The sequence below is a fragment of the Suillus paluster genome (assembly GCF_016628075.1).
Source record: "Suillus paluster strain FC165 chromosome Unknown EDB91scaffold_1, whole genome shotgun sequence".
Classification (NCBI taxonomy): Eukaryota; Fungi; Basidiomycota; class Agaricomycetes; order Boletales; family Suillaceae; genus Suillus; species Suillus paluster.
The window spans coordinates 1,666,412-1,682,593 of NW_024537561.1; the positions used below are offsets into that span (position 1 = coordinate 1,666,412).

General features: G+C 48.8%; 6 protein-coding genes across 6 annotated transcripts; 2 read left to right on the plus strand and 4 right to left on the minus strand.

Moving 5' to 3' along the window:
* Positions 1–17: 17 nt before the first annotated feature.
* On the minus strand, positions 18–3,018 carry EDB91DRAFT_1192984 (uncharacterized protein). The gene is made up of 17 exons (XM_041320557.1): positions 2,750–3,018; positions 2,593–2,697; positions 2,493–2,538; positions 2,409–2,446; positions 2,344–2,355; positions 2,066–2,292; positions 1,914–2,006; positions 1,785–1,860; positions 1,662–1,729; positions 1,500–1,614; positions 1,303–1,447; positions 1,148–1,254; positions 954–1,090; positions 754–898; positions 532–705; positions 392–476; positions 18–346 (listed from the first exon to the last, which is right to left on the minus strand). The coding sequence occupies exons 1-17, from the start codon at positions 2,915–2,917 to the stop codon at positions 75–77; spliced, it is 2,013 nt and encodes a 670-aa protein (XP_041184650.1). The 5' UTR covers positions 2,918–3,018; the 3' UTR covers positions 18–74.
* Positions 3,019–3,051: 33 nt separating this feature from the next.
* EDB91DRAFT_1325733 (nucleolar complex-associated protein-domain-containing protein) lies at positions 3,052–5,936 on the plus strand (the record flags this gene model as incomplete). The annotated part of the gene is made up of 8 exons (XM_041325209.1): positions 3,052–3,190; positions 3,248–3,480; positions 3,530–4,094; positions 4,145–4,424; positions 4,476–4,606; positions 4,660–5,031; positions 5,084–5,372; positions 5,425–5,936. Exons 1-8 carry the CDS (start codon positions 3,149–3,151, stop codon positions 5,934–5,936), a joined length of 2,424 nt encoding a protein of 807 aa, XP_041184651.1. The 5' UTR covers positions 3,052–3,148.
* On the minus strand, positions 5,920–8,287 carry EDB91DRAFT_1094624 (uncharacterized protein). Its single transcript, XM_041316887.1, has 5 exons — positions 8,190–8,287; positions 7,758–8,127; positions 7,537–7,704; positions 6,538–7,482; positions 5,920–6,485 (listed from the first exon to the last, which is right to left on the minus strand). The coding sequence occupies exons 2-5, from the start codon at positions 7,897–7,899 to the stop codon at positions 6,166–6,168; spliced, it is 1,575 nt and encodes a 524-aa protein (XP_041184652.1). The 5' UTR covers positions 7,900–8,127; positions 8,190–8,287; the 3' UTR covers positions 5,920–6,165.
* Positions 8,288–8,593: 306 nt separating this feature from the next.
* On the plus strand, positions 8,594–10,731 carry EDB91DRAFT_1094629 (UEV-domain-containing protein). Its single transcript, XM_041316888.1, has 9 exons — positions 8,594–8,829; positions 8,886–9,124; positions 9,179–9,219; positions 9,302–9,440; positions 9,501–9,710; positions 9,775–9,885; positions 9,908–10,233; positions 10,303–10,405; positions 10,491–10,731. The coding sequence occupies exons 1-9, from the start codon at positions 8,694–8,696 to the stop codon at positions 10,587–10,589; spliced, it is 1,404 nt and encodes a 467-aa protein (XP_041184653.1). The 5' UTR covers positions 8,594–8,693; the 3' UTR covers positions 10,590–10,731.
* Positions 10,732–10,851: 120 nt separating this feature from the next.
* Positions 10,852–13,751, minus strand: EDB91DRAFT_1094631 (Man1-Src1p-C-terminal domain-containing protein). Its single transcript, XM_041316889.1, has 8 exons — positions 13,447–13,751; positions 13,327–13,398; positions 13,129–13,275; positions 13,044–13,079; positions 11,788–12,993; positions 11,644–11,735; positions 11,491–11,594; positions 10,852–11,435 (listed from the first exon to the last, which is right to left on the minus strand). Exons 1-8 carry the CDS (start codon positions 13,735–13,737, stop codon positions 11,032–11,034), a joined length of 2,352 nt encoding a protein of 783 aa, XP_041184654.1. The 5' UTR covers positions 13,738–13,751; the 3' UTR covers positions 10,852–11,031.
* A 190-nt stretch (positions 13,752–13,941) lies between these two features.
* Positions 13,942–16,118, minus strand: EDB91DRAFT_1213656 (sulfide-quinone oxidoreductase). Its single transcript, XM_041320779.1, has 9 exons — positions 15,900–16,118; positions 15,735–15,850; positions 15,664–15,671; positions 15,251–15,609; positions 14,672–15,204; positions 14,508–14,611; positions 14,431–14,452; positions 14,331–14,363; positions 13,942–14,265 (listed from the first exon to the last, which is right to left on the minus strand). The coding sequence occupies exons 1-9, from the start codon at positions 16,021–16,023 to the stop codon at positions 14,212–14,214; spliced, it is 1,353 nt and encodes a 450-aa protein (XP_041184655.1). The 5' UTR covers positions 16,024–16,118; the 3' UTR covers positions 13,942–14,211.
* Positions 16,119–16,182: the final 64 nt, after the last annotated feature.

Below are 16,182 nucleotides of genomic sequence, written 5' to 3' on the forward strand. Positions count from 1 at the left end.
GTGTGACAATCCAGATGCACGTGATAGAACGCGCGTGATATTCATCTTTTTAAGTATTCTGTATCAAACAGTGTTTATCTAGACGCCAAGGATTTCCCGATTTCTGTAACTGTGTCCCATACCCTCGCAACCTCCGGATCGGCAGGGTTCTCTTCGAAAGCTTGAGCCAGCTTCTTTGACTGCGTATACCGTTCAAAAGCCCCCTCCTCTTCAGCCGTCATACCGAGATTATGATAGACAACTACGAGTAGTTGCTGCACTTCTGAAGTGGCTTCTAGCATGGACAGGGACACATAGTCAGCTTCTGCCATAAGCAAACACGGCAGCGCATCTCGAAGGCCTGCCTCTGCATGGATATAAGTGCCAGGCACGAACGCGTTAGATATCTTACTTGATGAATCCATGGATGCAATCATGCATCTTGCAAGCGTGTGGTTTGCAAAGGCACGATGCTCTACTTCTTGTCCGGACAAGATCTGTTGCCAAAGGTTTCTTGGTATTCACCGCGACTCTTAGTGCGTCAGAACTTACCTGTGGCATGATGCCTAGAATCAACTGCTGACAGTGATCTGACATTCCGAACTCCAAGCCAACATCTGCGAGGAGTATGATGCCTAATCTATACAGCGGAAACCTGCCTTGGAATTCTGCCTGCCAAAGAGATTGCAGAAGCGGTTGGATCGCAGCCACCGCTTGGCCACGCCGCTGGTATTTAATCAGCAAGGGTCGGAGAATTGACAAGACCTGGCTTACTCGAGCATTCATTACTTCATGCAATTCCATGTTTAAGGCAGGAAGAGCCGTCGAGCTTTCGTCAAAGAAATATTCCTTGGAGACAAACGTTGATGACGAAGGCCTTCGAGGTAAGAGAAAGTCGTGAAAGAAACGCCGTTGTCCACTGTCGTGAATAACCGTTAATTAGGCAAATAGAAGTGTAAAAAAATCCTACGGACCGACGACTTGTCCTCAACGCTAGTATATGCCAAACAGCTTCCGCCCATTGGTGGTACGCGTCCAATGAAAGGCCGCGCCACGTCTCCGAATGCAGCAGCAGTGCCAAAGCCTCGGAGTACAACCCGTTTCTGGCGTGCTTAAACAGAAAACATCAGCATCTCATCCACTGCTTGGTTCGCAGTCAGAGGCATACCCTATAAGAGCGATTGATAAGCGTGTTCAGACGGTTTGGGTCGTCTTTGCCGGCCCTCGTAATTAACAACGCGAACGATTCCTCAACATTGGCAAGATCGTAGCATCCTGCGAATTTCAATTTCTCGACCATGGTAGCTCTCCAGACAACCTCACCTAACGTTTGCCATAGTACAGCTTGCATTGCATTGTGACTACATATGTCTGCGTCACGAGGCATTGCTTGCTTGGCATCTACCCAGTGATTGTGCAGGGCAATAGCCTCAGTCAATTTCTCAAAGCATAAGGTCAGTGGTTGTCCCTACGCAAGGCATCAGCAAGAGAATCGTGAAGTTTCATGGGTTTTCATTCACATATTGGGGATCAAGCAGCTTTGTCACGTCAAACAACACCTCCATCGGATGGAGGTCAGGCTGAATCTCGTTTAACACTGGAGTGTCATTCAGGGATGGCAGGCGATGAAGCATACTACACCGGAAATCAACATTCCACAGTTAAGCGGGCAGATAAATTACCTGATACAATGCTGGAGCGTTATACGATCTCCGCTTGTTCTAGCGACTGCAATAGCTTCACGAAGTAACTGCATATGAAGCCTATGAGAAGCCGTGAAGAATGATAAATAATACGGAGAATACCTTGCTGGCAGCAGGATATTCCTTTCGAGTATAGTGCATGCGTACCAGATTCAGCAACGCGTGCTGTCGAACACCCCTGTGAGACACCCAGTGAGGTAGGACGCGAAAAGTAGAGCTAACACAACGCACGAATCGTTGTGTTCATGAAAGTGCTGTTCAAAATATCTACGCAAATTCTCCGGACCTATGACACCATCTCCTGTGGCGAGACCCTTTTCCCAGCTATTTCCCAATGAGTCTTGTGTAATCCTAGTCTGCTAGAAGAGGGTTGGATTACTTACGCTTCAAATGGCTCAGGCCGCGCCCAAGATTTCAGGTCACTGGTCGTTTTGAATAGCCATATATCGGAAGTAAGCGGGTCCTTCTCTATAGGTCCATAACCCGCTTTGCTGGAGCCAGCAACCCACGCCTGGTAGTCTTTTTGAAGTTGCACGACGCCATAGAACGACAGCTTGATGAAACTGACAAAGCATCTGCGCACAAAGAAACCGAAAAGGGATGTTCGACGCTATGGCCAACTTTCTCAGCTATAACGCTATAAGAGTTAGCAACTGCCTACCAGAACGGCCGGCTGGCGACCATCAGCTATCCATCACCCTCAACTGAGGAATGATTTCAACTCACTTGATCGTCACTTTTTTCAACAAATATTGAAGGAGTGCCTGGAAAATATTCGTGACTGAAAGGTGAGTCAAAACTAGAACTTACTGAGGAAGAAGTTAGTAAGCTGGTCAAACGCTCGTAGCTGGTTGGCCTATGATCACACTTCCGATGAGAGAGCCAAGAGTAACATCACTTATGAACCCACCACATTCTCCAGAGCGCCTATAAGTCCCTGCACCACGGGCATATCTGCATTAGGCGCGGTTTTGACCATCCCCAGCATGTGCTGATGGGACCTATGCTCGATCACCTGAGGCGGACATAATGATCACAAACTTCCTCAGTGGGCCGCTCGAACACACCTCAGATGTTTCCATCAAGAGAACTCGATACATATAGAGCAAAAATTCTTTGGGCAAGGTCTTCTGAAGCTCGTATTCCTTGAAAATCAATAATAACATTGCTATGAGATCAATATGATGCGGCCTGAGGACATGGTGCACAGGTGGCGGCGTGGCTCGACCATCCATCGCACGATGCGGCACCACAGTGAGAAGACAGGAAGTACTTAGAAGTAAGGGCCTGAGTTGAAGCTACTGCAAGCTTCAAGTTGCAGTGGAAGACTGCCCAACGCATTAGTGGCAGTGTCGGACTCGCGTTCATCAAGTCTGTTTCCTTTCTAGGATAGGCGTATTTTTGATCAGGTTTGCAGCAGCTTCACTAAAATCCTTCGGAGACCACAAAGGGACTAGCAGAACTTCATGGCGTTGAAGGGTAAAAAGCGGACAGCTCCTGCTGCACCGGTGCGTTGCTTTGTATGATTTTTACCGTGGAGTTGTCGCTGATCACGCTGCGCACAGGCTCCTTCTAAAAAGCGAAAGGTTCAGGCAAGCAGCAAACCAAGGACCGGCACAACACAATCAAAGAAAGGGAAGGGACGAGCTTCAGACAGAGGCTATATCGAAGTGCCCGGAAACCACGGTGATGCAGAGACCGAAGACAGTGATCTCTCCGAAGAGGATGCTGGTCTCCTCGAGGAGTTTGGAGATGGCGCGGGATTCTTAAATACGCTCGATCGTAAAGGCATATCAACGTATGTTCTCTCTTACACGGCGTTTGAATGCCCATTACGCCTCTCATAGGAGCAAGAAGGAGACTGAGCGTCTGAAACAATTGAACAAGCCAGTCCGAAAACCAAAAGTTGATGATTTGCCGTCCGTCGACTCCCAGGACGAGGACGAGGAGTCCTGGAGCTCTGGTATTGACGATGATACGGACACGATTTCCCAGTCTTCTGCCAATGACAATGATCGGGATTTATCCAGTGCAGATGGCCTAGATTCCGACGCTGAAATGTCTTATGAACGTGTCCCCCGGAAACTTCAAGAATCACGCGAGGCAAAAACAGACCGTCACATTCAAGGTCTGCCAATCAAGTCAGCCGATGGCCGAATACATGCGACAGGCAAGAAAATCGCAGTTCCTCCCTCCTCAGATGAAGAAAGCAGTGACACCGACGACTCCCCTGAAGAGCAAGAGATACCCGCTGAAGTAAATAAAATTGATGATGTTGCGACAGGGGCCCGCTTTGGTCGTCCCGCTGTCATTGATATTGTCGGCCGGAAATCGCGGACGGCACGCATACAGGGTGCTAAAGACCAGATTGCCAGCATCTGCCAGGAAATAATTGCAGAGCCAGAGAATAGTGTACGTACTTCGCCCTCACTGGTCTGCTCTTCCTTTGACACATTTGACAGTTAGGGCTACTTCGCCGGCTTCATACATTCTCTCTGGAGAAAATTACGACTCCTTCTCACCCAGAGCCGGTTCTGAATGATACCGTTATCCGGAAGTTGGCTATACTTTCACAGCTCGCTGTTTTCAAGGACATAATACCTGGCTACCGGATACGAGGATTGACCGATAAAGAGAAAGCCGAAAAAGTCAGCCAAATGGTGGCACGCACCCGGGAGTGGGAACAAGGCTTTGTGCTTGTGTATCAAAATTACCTCCGCTCGCTTGAGGCTGAATTGAAAGGTGGTTGTAATGCCGTCTTGTTCTGATGCGTACTGACAGACTTCCATACAGCTAAAAGCGAATTAGGGGAGGTTGCGCTTAAGTGTATGTGCACACTGGCCACTGAGGTCACCCACTTCAATTTTCGAACCAATTTGATAACATGTATTGTGGCGCGCTTGAGCAAGAAGTCGTGGGATGTGGTAAGCTAGCCAATCTATGCCGTACCTGCCCCACTTGACAATTGTAATGTCAGGCTTCTGATCTCTGCATGAACACGTTAATCAGTATCTTTCAAGAGGACCAAACTGGCACCCCCTCCCTAGAAGCTGTCCAGCTCTTAAACCGTATGATTAAGGAGCGACACTTTAATGTGCACCCTGAAGTACTTACGTGTCTCCTGCATCTACGCCTCAAGACAGAACTTAATATCCGCGCGTCAGACTCCAAGGTAGACAAAAACATTCAATCCAAGGGCAAGGCCGCGGCTCGCCGAGCCAAAGGCAAGCCAACAGAACAGCCTCATCTTAGCAAAAAGGCCCAAAAAGCCTTGAAGGAGCGGAAGGAGATCGAACGCGAAATGCGCGACGCAGAAGCAGAAGTCGACAAGGAGGAGCGAGCAAACACAGTGAGTTATGTAACTATTCGATATAAGGTCCTGACCGACAGTTTCGGCGTAGCACACAGAGACCCTGAAACTTCTTTTTGTCCTATACTTCCGGATACTTAAACATCCCCGTCCAACGCCTCTTCTGCCGGCTGCATTGCGAGGCATTTCCAAATTTGCTCACCTCATCAATATCGACTTCTTCAAAGATCTGATGCAGGTCCTAAAGGATCTCATCATCCGCGAATCACCAGGGCAAGACCCCACTGATGACCCACAACGATTTGGTGTTGATGCCACTACTGACATTCAACACCGCTTACTGTGTATCGTAACCGCGTTTGAGCTTCTTTCAGGACAAGGTTCGTTTAAATCCAAATGATTTACTCCAGGCTTCTGAATGCCGTACTCTAGGCGAATCACTCAATATTGACCTTACCGACTTCGTCAATCATCTATATACTATCATATTACCAGTCAGTATCTTGATACAAGTCGACGAACCTCCGCGGAGCGTCTTCGTTTCAAAATTCGGGACATCAAAGTCGGCATCAATCGCGGACATGCTCTTTCGAGCGCTGAATATCATTTTTTCTCCGCGGAGTTCTGGAAATACAGCGATCCATTGGCGTTCGGCAGCGTTTGCCAAACGCCTACTGATTGCGTCTCTAAATTGGCCGCCCAGTTGCGCCCTCCGCGCACTCGAATTCGTGGAAAGTTTGGTCGCCAAGGATCCGAAACTCGAGGCTCTGTTATCAACTGAAGACCGGCGAGTTGATGGTGTATACCTTCCGGAAGTTGATGACCCTCAGTTGTGTTATCCGTTTGGGACCAGTTTTTGGGAACTGTCCCTTCTGCAACAACACCATTACGATAGTCGAGTACGAGACGCCGCCCACAGTTTGTACAATTATACAAGGTCGTAACAACACATAGAATGACATATTATGGTGTGAGTCGTACACGATATCTACATTATTGTCAACAGACAGTAGAAAATACATGTTTGAAGTAAAGCAAAGCAGATTAAAAGCTGTTCGCGAGTCCAAATCGACGAATTAACATGGTTCGTGATGGCTTCCGCCACGATTTTGATAGAACAAACAGTTCAAACGAAAAGCGTACGATGATAAACAAATAACAGGGTCGTAAAGTTCATGAACACATCATGTACGGCGATTCATGTATTGGACGGAGAGGAGAGTTCGTAATAGGTGGAGTGAGCGCATGAGACAGAGAAGTCGGAGTGGCATGGACGGTACGAGGGATGCAGTGTCCGGGTGTATAGGTATAGCTGGGTATGAATGCGTTGGTCGTTGGTACTTGGGTATCGTCCGCATGACCAGTGTATTTTTGGAACCCAGTGAGCTCCACAGACGGCAAATTTTCACACTGCCCTCTGTCGAGATCGTAGTAAATGACTGCTATGACGTGTTCATCGACGACAATTTTCTGCACGATGCATGCTTGCATATCTGGACAACACGTTGTTAACATGAGGCAGCGGGGCTCAATATGTGTACTCACTAGGATCCAACCATCGACTACAACTTAACTGGGAATCGGGCAAGAGTAAGGTGATGTGATCCAGTACTTCAGGTCCGGTTGAATCCGTAGCTATTACGGAACAATAACTACTTTCCCGAGAGACACACTGGTTTCTGACGAAAACAGCTGTGGAGCACCTAATACTGGAGGCGCATGGAGCGTCGCATGTGATCGATCCTTGAAAGCCGTGGAGGGCCGGAGAGTAAGGAGCTTCTATGGGAGGGAGATGGAGTTTGACACGCAGCGCCACAACCGAAGCATTTAGGTCAGCTGGCTGTGTTCGCGAGGAAAGCGCATCCACCGGTACGGTGGCGGGCTGCATGCCCTCTGCCCAAAGCGACAAGTCTGTCAATATTGGCGGACGAAGCCCTGGGACGATACTAGAGAAGAGTGATGAAGAGTTGAAGACCCGAGGAGAATCCGAGAGGAGGAGATCCGGGAACGTTGGGTCAGCGGTGAGCATGGGTTGATTCAGCCGTTGATAATCACGGTTGAAGTCAAGGTCCGCGCGTGTGGCAGTGTATGGAACATGTGGACACGACTGCGATGCTGTGGGCCGGACCGACATATCGGGGGTCCAGAGCGAAGATGCCAGCGGCGAAAGTCGCCGAGGCTCAGTGCAGGCAATTTCTGAAGTGGACATGGACCGCACGCGACGACACCCGTCGTCGGCCGTATGCATCCGGGAGTTCGGATACGGTGACATTGCGGGTTCCATCTTGGAACCCATCGCGGGACTTGCGCAGGGGACAGTGGAGCGGGATGTGCGAGACACCGAGACACCGGAACGATCGGATGCTGGGGAGTGATCATCAAAGACCATCGATGCTAATAGATGGGAGTCGGGTAAGTCCTCTGCTTTGACCGGTGCATGGAGACCGGTGTCAAAGAATAGTTCCTCGCCACCGGCTACTAAGTGGTATTCTACGACGGTATCTGGTTAACAACCCATTGTTAGACGCTCAAACAAGTTCTGACCTGCTTCGCCCTTCCACATATTGCGAAGGACCTGTATGTGGCTTGCAACCTGCTTTTTGGAACGGTCTATTCCAACCCGCTGTAAGTAATCGACCAAGAATTGGTTTCTCCAACGACTTCTACCGCGAGAGTATGTTGCCCAAGGGGATTCCCAGTATTCTCGAAGACCTGGATACGTGGTGGATGAGTTAGGCAGTTGAGAATGATGGTGGCGCACGAACCTTGAACAAACATCCTCTCGATCTCTTCTGGCCACACCTCACTAGAGCCATCTTTGAGTAATTTACGATGTTTTCTCTGAGGAGTGAGGGTCTTTGGAGAGACATCTCGGTCACGGGAGACAGATACTCTTGAAGTGCGCATGGCAGACGATGCTGCAGCGGTAAAGTTGGGGAGTGCTGCGTACGCAGTGTAGGTGTACGGGTGATAACTAAAAGGAAAGGAGGGCAAGGAGGAAGCTTTATATATCTGAGACCCGGTTTCGGAAGGGCTTTCCTCAAATGAGAACGAAATCAGCATAGCTTGCAGATTTTTGACGACCAAGGCTAAAGATCCGGGTATGGCATGAGGGGTCCGCTAGTTCGGGTGTACCTTATTGGAATGCCCTGGTTAGATAACGGATCGAGGAACTGGTGGTGAGAAATTAGACCCACTTTCGAGACCAACCTCTTTCATATTGACGATTTAGGTTCTTTGTCACAGAAAGGGAAATTTACGGCCATCCTAGTGGAGTCAGAGGCTGAGAAATTAGTGGACAGGATCTGAAAAGATCTAAGCGCCAGAGCACATAAACAAAAAGCGTTCTATCCGGAACCAACCCTTCTTGTGAAGCAAAGTTTTGGGGATGTCAGGAAGAATTGCAATTGCACCAGCTGAGTCTTTCGAGGTCTCGTAGCGTCTCGAACGACCGACCAAACCGAAAAATGTAATGCCCCAGCATTTTGGGGCGTAATGGTGGAAACTTGACTCATATCTGCACATACGGATCCACTGCCTGACAAGAGTTGTCAAGGCCTTGGCCAGTGTGATCGGTCCAATATTGCGATTTGCCGGTCAACCCTACTTGACAAGTCACCGAAGCCCGATAACTGAACTTGAAGCGGAGAATAAAATATGATTCACCCAACGTCACAGCCACAGCCACTCCCTGGAGTCAGATGAGTGCCGAATCCTTGATCCAGAGATGGCTGCGACAGAACGTCAGCTCATATTCTCAGAAAGATCGCGTCTTTCTTGACTTGGATACCGCTCTTGCCCGTTTCTCAACTCTTCGTCCAAAATCTGATGTGTACAGTTCAGTAATCATTAGATTGCACATTTAAACCCACAAGTTGATCTTCCTACTCTAGCCTACGATGATGGTCGTACCCAACTTTTGTTATGTCTGCATGGCGTCCTTCCCATATCCTTCCGTGGCGCTTCATATAATATCCCCATAGCTGCATGGGTGACCAAAGAATATCCACGCCAACCCCCAATAGTATATGTTGTTCCAACTCAGGATATGCTCGTTAGATCGAGTAAACATGTTGATGTGAGTGGTCGATGTAACATTGAATATATCCAACACTGGGAAAAAAAGAGCGAGGTAAGTGTACTAGTGAAATAACTACCAATCAGTCCAAATTCATGCCCAACCAAGGCATGTAATCTATCAGCATTGCTCGAAGCAATGCAACAAGAGTTCTCCCGTGGTCCGCCAGTCTATGCCAAACCAAAGCCAACTGCAGTTTCCTCATCTTCTCCTTTACAAGGCTCTGGTCAGCCGTTGGCATCATCCTTCATCTCCTGGCCACATCACCCTAGCCAATGATCGACCGGCACTTCCACCAAAACCCGGTTCATCTGCCTTATCACAGACGCCGATGGCAGCTCCATATGCATCTCCTCAATACCCTTCTACGGTAAGGACCCTGATCACGTCTTCATGAAGTTCATTAATCTCGCGAAATGTACGCTAACAGACAAATTTGCTTAACCGGCCACCTCCGCCTCTACCCTCTGCTCATCCTCAAATTACAGGCCCACCAACCTATAGCCGCCCTTTGAACTATCAGCACACGGTCAAAAACTTCAATGACGGCACTATGTTGCAACCGCCTGCTGTACCACGAGATCCCGCTCCGCCACCGGATCTTAATAGCCGCTGGTCTGTACCACCCGTTGGCCCAGCCGTATCAGGTCAATTCAATCATTCACAGTGCCTCGAGCACGCCATCCCCTCCTGGCCCATCACAGCATCCTCAAGGTCCGCCGTCACACTCACCAAACTTGTGGCTTCGACCGCCAGTATCCACTATTACCACGCCGAACCTCTTAGATGAAGAGACTGCCGATTCGTCGCCTCCCGTGCCGCAGCTTCCCACAGCAGCACCGCCACGGACCACCGAACCCAGAGTTACTCCGCTTGCACGCCCAAGTACATGACAAAATTGCCTCGGAGCTTGCTTCTTTGTCTCAGGTCATGCTTCTGGATGCAGAACGGCTGCGAGCGCAGCAGACAGACCTTCTTGCCGGAGAACCTGCAATCCGGGACGAGATGGCGCGTTTAGAAGCAGTTCGGGACGTTTGTAGTAATGTTTCTAGCAGACTGCGGAATACCGTCGATCAAGGGGAGCGCAACATAGCTGAATTGCGAAGGAAGGGAGATCCTGAAGTCGATGAATTGATCTGCTCCACGAGCATCGTACATAATCAGTATGGGATCTTCTTCTCGTGAACATCATCGGCCATTACTGACCGGCGTGAATTCGACTTTCCAAACAGACTCATCAATTTGGTCGCTGAAGACAACGCTATAGAAGACACGATATATCATCTCCATAGGGCTTTGAATACCGGGCGCATTGATCTAGAACGTTTTTTGAGGGTAGGTCTGTCAAGGTTTCGTCACAGTCACATCCCACTGATGACGGGTCTTCTATCTCTTCTATCTCTTCTATCTATGCCCTCAGACTACTCGTGTCCTCGCAGAAGAACAGTTTACAAAGAGGGCACTGATCGAAAAGATCCAACTGGGCGTTCCAACGGGAACATCTGTAGTTTACAGCTAGTTCCAGTATTAATCAGGGTCGAAACCAAGAGAAGTTGATGTTGATTGGGTTCTATGGGGTGCTCGATAGTGTATTTGCCTTATTCGTCGTGTTCGAGACTCTTTGATTGAAGTTATATACCAATCAAAGGTCGTTAGGTTCACGTGGATTCACGGAGGTTTACATTTGGATTGGATTTGGATGAGCTATGTGTGCCTGCGAGCTGGCATATGGGCGCAGTGCGAGATCTGGCACCGGGATTCGACTGGAAAACGCCGATTGGTTGGACGAGAGTTTGGCACACTAGTATTGGTTGTGAATAAGAGAACGGGATAACGACGCTATGTAGTTATCACACCAAAAGCACAGAACAACGATCCCGATATACAGGACATAAGAAGCGTATTAGACAACAATAAATCGATCAACCATCGTGACTAGAACCAGCGTGGTTCACAGGGCATTAGTTTTTCACTTCATCCTTTTGCGTCTCAAATTGAACCTTCTTCCGAAAGTCCAGTCCACCTGTAGTTCCTACCCATCGCCAGACGCGTAGTTCGTCCCCACCTTGTACTTCTTCAAGGTTTGCTCTCACATTGGCATTCCCTTCAACCACACGCTCCACCTGATCCCATACTCTTCTTCGAACTGATGTTGAATGTTCATCCTGTAAGATGAGATCACGAAGCTGTAGAGAAGACAAATATGGGTGCGGTGCCGTCACTGGGTCCGTGTGGTGCGCAAGTTCTTGATTACGCAAAGTATCAAGCGCGATTTGCACTAATTCTGCCACACGTCTCCCCTCGATTTGGCGATGTGTACGGGACCGCCTCATGACAAAGAACGCGCCCATACATGCAATGAAGGCTGAACAAAAAGTCCATGAAATTTTGAAACATCAAGATACATTTGTGCACCTTACCATACACAGACGCTCGCCATTGTTCCCAAAACTCCCGAGACTTGACAGTAAGTTGGCAGTTCCAAGTCAATTGTGGCGTCTTGTGAGCCAAATAACGATTGCCTCTACTCTCAATAAGAACGTTAAACATGCGCATGCAATGGATCGACTTACGCGGCGTCCTCCCCGAAAATTACACCACCCCATTGGACTAGCTGTTGTATGGCTTCATTGAACATGTCATCAAAAGTGGCGAGAAGATGCGGCTGCCGGAAGAATGAGATTCGGTCATCTGGAAAAAGGATGTGAGAAACGTACAGCTGTTTTGCGCTTCATGGTGTTCCTCAGCGTCTCGACTTCCAGACCCCATTTATTTGCCTCACCCCCTTCATTATCGTTGACAATCTGTCGTACTTGTTTTTCCCCGCTGCACACGCGTCTCCCTCGTTCCTGACCAAGAAATGCTTCTATCGCTTTGCCCAGGGCGCCTATATTCCTTTTTCGTTTCGGATCTTCGATGCAACGCGGGGGAAACGCGACAGGTCCCAAACCCGGCAAGCCATTGGTAACGTCACCAATTAAGCTCCATATGCTTTCCGCGAGAGGGGTTACGGAGCCGAAAGGTGATAAGAGACCAAGAACAGGGTGTGGACGGAGCACATAACCAGGGTTGCAAACCACTGAGTGTTGTGTGCAAGAAGCAAATTCTGGACAAGGAGCACATGTTGAAGGCTGTAGGGCTAGAACGCACGGCGGAAATGATATTCCGTCCTCGAACAGTCCAGTGTCCGATAGAACCGACGGGAGATATAGAACTGTCCTATTGTCTTTGTTACAAGGTTGGACTGCCTCCCGTTGCACTTCGAGGTCCCGCAGAGCCTGATTGGTGTTGCTGCCAATATCACAGTAACCAATGGCAGACGATTCATCTTTGTACTGCTTCACAAAGTAAGATGCGACGAGCGTCACGATTAGGTAAATGAGCGTCACAAAGCGAGACCTAGAACGTTGCAGTGGAGGGGCTGGGCGCCGGCGAATCAATTGGTCACCTATAAGGTTGGGGGCGGCAACTTCTAGCGAATCAGGATCCCCGAAGCCATCGCTCTGGCTTTCATCAGGCGTCTGGTCATCAAAAACACCCGCGGTATCATCGAGATCTGGCCCATGAGCATCTACCTTGCGTGTCAATTGTGGCGAGGGACTAGACCGATGTTCGACGGGACTGAAATGAACTCTCTCAGATGGTGTTGAGATTCGGGGCGGTCGTGATATGGTAGGGGGCAATTCTGGTTCAAACTTTGACTGCGGAGGAGAGCGCTGTAAATCTACTGGGAAGAAAGGCGCTTTCGGAGGAGACAAAAACGGAGATGGCTGAGGGGGTGCTGAGAGCGAGTGGCGTGACTTCCTGGTAGAAGGACTTTTCCGAGCACTTTGCGAACGCGCAGAAGACGGCCGCACAGGAGAAGATGATTCAGCACCAGACTGAAAAATGTTATTATCCTCCCACCCGCTGTCATCTGCAAGCTTGAGATAGGGTTAGAAAAATATCGAACAACGAAAAACTCCTCAATTACCGAGATTCTGCGCGCTTGCGAGCCAGCGGCTTGAGACTACACAAATAGTTAGTCCATCTTACAGTCGAACATGGTGCTGACTCACACTCTTCTTGTTCCTGCCGACCTTACGCACAGGCGGATCTTCTTCAGGTTCACTTTCCTCAAGAACTGCGGGCTGTACTGCGGCACGAGCGGTAGTTTTATGTGCGCCACCGAGGCTGGGTTGTGCTGACGAACGACGGCGTTTCGGCTGAGGAATTCAAGATTAGTATAGGCAGAGTATGGGGAATGACGTCCATACCGGATCTGGTCGAGGCGGCGGTTCATCGTCATCCGAGGGTACACGAGAAAATCTCCTAGAAGATCGTCTTGGCTGATTTTCATTAACAAGAGAGAGGTATGACAGTCAATGTCGACGCACCTTGACGGCACCACTGAGGGGTTTCCCTGTCATGCCATCAGTTATTCCATCATCGCTGGCAGTACTGTTTTCCTTCTTCAATCTGTCTTTCTTGAATTTGGCGGCCTTCGGCCTTATTTCGTCAAGGAAAAGTTGTACCAATTTTGGCTTCGTGTAAGGAGTCGGAAATCTAATATTATGATATCCAAGAACACCAAGGAGCTGAGATACTGTCAGTATAGCAGGATCAAAGTCAGGGTTTAGATAATCGCCCAGGCCAATGACCTGGGCTGCGGTTAAGGCCCTCGACATCGTGGAGCGTATTGAAGCTGTTATAGTGACAGGTCACACTAAACGCGGCAAATTTGTCACGTTCGCGGTCACATGTTCAGTCACGCCGACTTTGCTTGAATTCACAAGATCGAACTGCCGAGGACTTTCGACTCAGGAAGCTGATGTGGATGCAGAACGTGAAGAACAAGCGGATAGTCTCCAAACTTAGAATGAACGGCCTGGAGCTTTCAAAGAATATTTGTTTTCACAGCGAACATTTTTAGTTCAAACCAACTTGTGAGCAACCCGACACTTCTTGCACCGAGATAGAGTTGTAAGTACCTTGCTGAGGTATCTCAAGGCGACTCTGATGGACCTGCAGATATTTGTGCTTTCGTATTGCGAAGGCAACGATGCAACAGCATATTGCAACGACGTCGACGAAGGGGACATACATATCGATTCATTCATAAAAATAGTCCTCAAACGGGTGATACTTCCGGTAACTCCTCATCATACAAACTTAGGACGGAATGGTCCCGAGGGGCCGAACCATTTTCCGTTGACCTGTTGCGGAAGGCGCGGAATAAGACACCCCGAGATCCGCGTGTGAACAGTTCCGAAAGACTCACCATACGATTCCAGTAAGCCCAAGGGAAAAGGTCCTAAGTATGGCGCAGACAATAAGCCGTGTCCTATTTTAGGAGCTGCTGCTCAAATTGGATCCCGTACCTTTTTGAAGTGATAGAACAATCTGGGGGATTTGGCAGGTTGAATGCAATGATGTAAGTGGAATACAAGTGACATACCTTCTCCGCTTTGTCTGGTCACCCAGGTAATTGGCAAAACTCTCTTTGGGCTCAAGTCCATACTTGAATTCAGCTAGCATCAATTCCCCATACCCCGTCAAGAGCTGAAAGGAGTTTAAATTAGAATTTGGTTGGTCGACAATGTCGTAAGGAGGTAGACGGACCGGGCAACTGGTATAGCCATCGTACTTGGCGCTGCTAACTTTGCCGGTGTCCATAACCGAAAACAAGTTTTCAGTTAAGACAGGGGCCTGAGATGTAATAGCGGCGGCCGTTTTGCTAGTGGGCAGGGAAGAGCAGTCACCCAAGGCAAAGATATTTCCAAACTCAGGCTTAACATGTCTGAGAGTCGCCTGATCGATTTCTACCCAACCCGATGGATCAGCAATGGGTGTTCCTTTGATGAAATCAAGCGGTCCCATCGGCGGCGCGACATGAAGGAGGGTGAAATCACGATCGACGGTCGAACCGTCGGCCTTCTTGAACGTTGCCTTTCTGTTCGCCGCATCAATGGAAACGAGGTTATGCTGGAACTCTGCTCCAATACCCCGCTCAATGCGAAGGGCGTTCAGGGCATCCGAATACTTCTTGACGCTAAACATGGATGGCATGCCAGTCATGAAGTCAATTTTGATGTTATTTCCTCGACCAGATTTTTGATATCTGTCCCAGGCCATCCACATGATTTTCTGTGGAGCTAGAAGACGGTAAGTAGTCACCATCCAGTGCACAATTAGACTCACCTCCTGCACATTTAATGACACCCGCAGGTTGGGTGAAAATAGCATTTCCAGACCTGAGAGCATCTACGTCATGCCAGACCTTGTCGCAGGTATCATAGGAGTATATTGATGAGACACCGGAGGAAGGATCAGCGAGAGCCTGCGGCAAGCCAGCAATGCTGTCCCAGTTTGTCTTCAAACCTGCTGCCACTACAAGCGAGTCGTATGAAATTGTCCGACCCGACGTTGTCGTGACTGATGAGGTTTCCGGATAGAATGATTTGACATTCTCCGCAATATGCATAATATGTGGCGGGAATAAGGAGGCGAGTGGTCGTCTGAAGTCTGTTTTGGGGCTAAGACCAGCACCAACCAAGGTCCTGAAAGAAATGTCAGGTTTCGAACCACGAAATCAATGTATAGGAAAATGCTACCAGCCAGGCTTGAAAGGAGACGCCATTAAGGAGTAGCTCATATGAGCATATTACTGGTTCTGAGCGCTTACTTGATAGTAGTGATAGTCTGCTGCGTCAAGGACGACTACATCTCCTGCGTTCAAAGGCTTTCCAGCAGCCTTAAAACGGTTATATATCTGGTTGGCGACAGTCAACCCCCCGGAGCCTGAATAGTGATCAACATTCATTTAAAAAACACCATCGACTTTGTGCACCTCCTCCAATAACAAGCACTCGGAACTTTTCCTTGGTGCTCGTACTAGCATACCTAACTAGAGTGAGAGACTGTCGAGGGCGCGCAGCTGTGACTCGCCCACAAGCAGCCAACATCTTCAACATGATAGTGGTGAGAGAACGAACGAAGCTCAAGTGATATATATTCTGAATCAGCGCCAAGGCTAGCGTATGTGCAAGAATTGCGAATTCATGAGCATAAGCCACTTATTAGTAAGGAAAAGAAATAAATCGATAAAGTTAATTAAATAATAATAATTTCGC

Coding starts and splice junctions, on each gene's coding strand:
- EDB91DRAFT_1192984 (XM_041320557.1), bottom strand. CDS start 2,917: ATGGATGGTCGAGCCACGCCGCCACCTGTGCACCATGTCCTCAGGCCG. Junction 1,861..1,913: donor TTTCATGAACACAACGATTC/GTGCGTTGTGTT, acceptor GGTGTCTCACAG/GGGTGTTCGACAGCACGCGT. Junction 1,255..1,302: donor TGTACTATGGCAAACGTTAG/GTGAGGTTGTCT, acceptor TGAAATTCGCAG/GATGCTACGATCTTGCCAAT.
- EDB91DRAFT_1094624 (XM_041316887.1), bottom strand. CDS start 7,899: ATGCGCACTTCAAGAGTATCTGTCTCCCGTGACCGAGATGTCTCTCCA. Junction 7,705..7,757: donor CGAGAGGATGTTTGTTCAAG/GTTCGTGCGCCA, acceptor CCACGTATCCAG/GTCTTCGAGAATACTGGGAA. Junction 6,486..6,537: donor TAGTCGATGGTTGGATCCTA/GTGAGTACACAT, acceptor CGTGTTGTCCAG/ATATGCAAGCATGCATCGTG.
- EDB91DRAFT_1094629 (XM_041316888.1), top strand. CDS start 8,694: ATGAGTGCCGAATCCTTGATCCAGAGATGGCTGCGACAGAACGTCAGC. Junction 9,125..9,178: donor ACTGGGAAAAAAAGAGCGAG/GTAAGTGTACTA, acceptor TGCCCAACCAAG/GCATGTAATCTATCAGCATT. Junction 9,711..9,774: donor TACCACCCGTTGGCCCAGCC/GTATCAGGTCAA, acceptor GGCCCATCACAG/CATCCTCAAGGTCCGCCGTC.
- EDB91DRAFT_1094631 (XM_041316889.1), bottom strand. CDS start 13,737: ATGTCGAGGGCCTTAACCGCAGCCCAGGTCATTGGCCTGGGCGATTAT. Junction 13,399..13,446: donor CCCTCAGTGGTGCCGTCAAG/GTGCGTCGACAT, acceptor AATGAAAATCAG/CCAAGACGATCTTCTAGGAG. Junction 11,595..11,643: donor ATTTTCGGGGAGGACGCCGC/GTAAGTCGATCC, acceptor TATTGAGAGTAG/AGGCAATCGTTATTTGGCTC.
- EDB91DRAFT_1213656 (XM_041320779.1), bottom strand. CDS start 16,023: ATGTTGAAGATGTTGGCTGCTTGTGGGCGAGTCACAGCTGCGCGCCCT. Junction 15,851..15,899: donor AGTGCTTGTTATTGGAGGAG/GTGCACAAAGTC, acceptor ATCACTATTCAG/GCTCCGGGGGGTTGACTGTC. Junction 14,453..14,507: donor GACCAGACAAAGCGGAGAAG/GTATGTCACTTG, acceptor CAAATCCCCCAG/ATTGTTCTATCACTTCAAAA.